Genomic DNA, 4,026 nt, shown 5'->3' on the forward strand with positions numbered 1-4,026 from the left:
CGACAGTATAATTTTTAAAAATAGCTTGTAACACAGGTGCAAGAATATAAAGAAATGGCTGTCTCCTTGCAACCCCACAAAAAAAAAAAAAAAGAAAGAAAAAGAAAAAAGAAATCCAAGGATATTCTTAGAACTCCAGGAAAATCCCAGGATGTCTTAGAACTCTATCTGAAGAATTTTTTCTAGGTCTTGAGAAATCACTACATGTAATAGAGTAGGCAATTTATTCAACCTAATTATCGCTTAGGAAACCATAAGATACTTCAAATCGTGTACTGCGGGCCAGCTCCAAATGCAGGCACACCTTCTGTCCATTCATTAATGAGAACGTTTTTTTAAACAAAGTCAGAGCTCCTCTTTTCCTTTCCTAGGGTTCAGTTTGTACAGATCCATTCAGCCTCTCAACATTCTGATTTATTTGTCAATATGAGGTGGGTGAATAGATATCTGTAAAACAAGGAGTCCAGAATCTATCTCATTGTTCCCTAGAAAGACTTACTTTTTAAGGGTACTCTATGCTGATTAATAGAATTAATGAATGAAAATCAGATTATTTTAGCAGTTCTTAAATATATTTTTTGAGAGGTTTATGCTATAGGACATGTGTGCTCACCAGAAAGAGAGAGACAGAAAGACAGTAAGTGAGAAATCACCCCCCAGGGGGAATGGCTATGCTGCAATACTTTCTCCCCCCCAATCTCTCGGGATCTTGGGCACACACACACACGCGCGCCCAGTGTGAGTTTAAGCTACCGGTCCAGGACTCAAACAGCGATTGACTACATAGGACTCCAGCGGCATAGCCATTAAGCCGACTGCTGGTCCCTTAAATAGATTTTTTTAAAGTACCTGTTTACTTCCCGTAACTGTATTCTTCCTATTATCTCCAAAGACATAGGGAGAAAAAAGAGGGCAGGAAAGGGAAATGAACCCTCGCTGAGTAGCCACTTTGTGGAAAGCATACTCACGAAATTTACTTTATTTATCCCATCTACTGAGTCTACAAGTTCTCTTTAGGGGTACATTATGGCCAGGCCAAATCTGTGTATTGAATCCCTAAATTCCAGGTACTATAGAATATAACTATATTTAGAGATAGTGCCTGGAATTAAAATGAGACAATTAGAGTGGGCTCTAATTGGTGTGTCTCTTCTGATGTGTGTTCTCATAAAAGGAGATTTGGATACACACAGAGATACCAAGGATGAACAGGACAGAGGAAAGACTGTAGGGTGACAAAGGGAGACCCATTCATCTGCAAGCCATGGAGGGAGACCCCAGAAGAAGCCAGACCTGCCCTCATCTTCATCTCAGACTTCCAGATTTCAGAACTTGAAGAAAATTAATTTCTACAGTTTAAGTCACCCACACCATGGTATTTTGTTATGGCAGCCATGGCAGACTAGCAGTAATCATTTTTACTAATATAATTTTATAAAAGAAGAAACAGGTTAAAAAGGTTAAGTACCCATGTTACGTTATCCATTAGAAATAGACTCAGAGTCAAGCTTGGGCCCTTCTTGCTCTAAGCCCACATTCTTTCGCCTCCAGAGAATATTACATCTAAATCATTGTCACTTTCATTCCACAGGATGGGGGCTTAGAAATGAAAGTCTGTGCTCGTTATATGTGAAATAGGAGGTATAGAAGATAATCTATTAATAAAAAACGTCTCCATATGGAGTAGAATTAACATGAGTTTTGGAGTTAGAAATGTAGCCCTTATGCCTTTTTATCTTTATGAATTCAAACAATTACTTCACTCTTCTAAGCTGCTTTTTTTTTTTCTTAGCTATAAAATTGTGGCCTAAATACAGGATTGTTATGATAAGTAGAAGTAATCCAAATTAGCAGATGACAAATAAGTATCAATCAACATCTTAGAGGACTCTGTTGAAAAGAATTATGAGGTTATGGAACCAGCAGTTAGCCCGTAATGGTTATGTCGCTGGACTTCCATGTAGTCGACCACGGTTCGCATCCCGGGCCAGGTGGCTTAAAACTCATGCCAGGCACGTGTGCGTGCGTGCCCAAGATCCCGAGAGGAGAATGGAGGAGAAGGGATTGCGGCATGACCATCCCCCCTGGGGGGTGATTTCTCACTTTCTGTCTCTCTGTCTCTCTCTATCTGTCCGGCGAGCACACGCGCCCTATAGCAAAAACCTCTCCCCTCCTCCGCCCAAAAAAGAAAAGAAAAGAATTATGAGGTTAAAAAAAATTGGAAAAGGGGGAGCAGCACATAGCATAATGGTTACATCACTGGACTCCCCTGTAGTTGACCATGGTTTGAGTTCCAGAACTGGTACCTTAAAACTCACACCAGGAACATGTGTGTGTGTGCTTAAAATCCCAAGAAAAAAATGGATGAGAAGGACTGTGTTATGGCCATTCCCCCAGGAGGTGATTTCTCACTTTCTGTCTCTCATCTCTCTCTGACTCTCTGGAGAGCATAAGCACCCTATAGCAAAAATCTCTGTCTAAAAAAAAAAAAAAATGGAAAGGATATTGTCAACAATCAATAACTTCAAGAATATAGTAGGGGTGGGGTGGGGGTTGTGATGTGAAGGTCATTCTTGACAGATGTAACATACATACCACTGTGCCTGGAATATTTAAGGGGGAGAATAAAGTCTGCTCTTCTCTTGCCATAGGTCTTTATCCACTTTCTAGTACCATCAGAGGCACCTAGAATGCTATAGTGTGTAGCTTCCAAGAAAAATTATATTAAAGTCTATCTCTAGAAACAAGCTCAGGAGTTCTACCCAGCTAAGGAAGAGATGAGAAATAACTATTTATTTCTACAATCTCTAGATTGTAGAACAATTTTTTTTAATTGGGTTGTTCCTATCTGGTTGAGATCTAGACCACAAAGGTCCCCCAACCCACACCCTCCTTCCAAACACAATACTACACAGATTCAGTCATCCAGCACAGGTCTGGAAGTCAACCCAGGGAGCCTCAAAGAGTTACTTACCTCTGGAGGCAAACACACGCAGAGCCCAGAGACAGTGGAGGAGGTTATGACTATGGGACAGGTTTTTCCTGGCCAGAATTAACGTCACATCAAGTGCTTCCAGTTCCAGTGCTTTCTGTCCAAACTTTTTATCTAAGAAGACAAATTAATATATCTCAGTTGTGTTTCACACTGATCCTAAAATGTGACCACTGAGTGGAAAAGAAGAAGGGGAAGGATAATCATCACTAAAGACACTCAGCCCTCGTAAAATATGATGCTTACTGTTCTGCTGGAAACAAATGAATCAGTAAAGCTAATTGAGGCTACATTCATTTATCTGAAGGTTTGTGGGTTACATGACCCTCAAGTCACTATATCTAAAGATGTTTCTGAGTGTCCTCATATGTGAAGGACAGTTCAGTTGGGTATAAATGTCTTCCTTTAAGGCAATTCTAGAATTAAGAGAACTTAAATAATATGACATTCAAATATAATGTGGGAATTTTGATTGAATCCTCCTTTAAATATGTCTGTTAAAAATAGTTTGGAGGGGGCCAGCAGGAGGTGTGGTGGTTAAGGTACTGAACACTCCCACATGGCCAGTTATCATTTGAGTCCAGCACCTGGTGGCTTGCTTTCTCACTGTTTTGGAGAGGTTTATGCTATAGGGTGCGTGCACTTGCCAGAAAGACAGAGAGACAGAGAGACAGAAAGTGAGAAATCATCCTCCAGGTGGGATAGTCACGTTGCAATCCCTTCTCCTCTCGGGATCTTGGGCACACATGCACATGCGCCCAGCATGAGTTTAAGCCACTGAGTCTGGGACTTGAACCGCAGTCGACTACATGGAAGTCCAGCGACATAGCCATGACACTAACTGCTGGTCCCCATCTCACTTTCTCTTTCTCTCTCTCTCTCTCTGGTCAGAATAAATGAATGAATAAATAAACAAAATTAAACAAATAATTCTTTAAAAATAGTTTGGAATACTTGGAGATAAGGAAATGAGTATAAATTACACACTTATTTTTAATTTTCAGACTTGTATTAATGGGATTGTGGATATGGAG

The 4,026-nt window shown here is 40.3% G+C and overlaps 1 protein-coding gene across 1 annotated transcript in view; it reads right to left on the bottom strand.

The window, feature by feature from the left end:
• AGBL1 (AGBL carboxypeptidase 1) overlaps positions 1 to 4,026 on the bottom strand; it is a 542,019-nt gene that overhangs the window by 532,740 nt on the left and 5,253 nt on the right. Inside the window, exon 4 of the mRNA XM_027769246.1 lies at positions 2,975 to 3,106. Within this exon, the coding sequence (XP_027625047.1) occupies positions 2,975 to 3,106 (132 nt within the window). The remainder of the gene's footprint in view (positions 1 to 2,974; positions 3,107 to 4,026) is intronic.

Source organism: Tupaia chinensis, unplaced genomic scaffold (genome assembly GCF_000334495.1).
Source record: "Tupaia chinensis unplaced genomic scaffold, TupChi_1.0 Scaffold000078_1, whole genome shotgun sequence".
Lineage (NCBI taxonomy): Eukaryota > Metazoa > Chordata > Mammalia > Scandentia > Tupaiidae > Tupaia > Tupaia belangeri.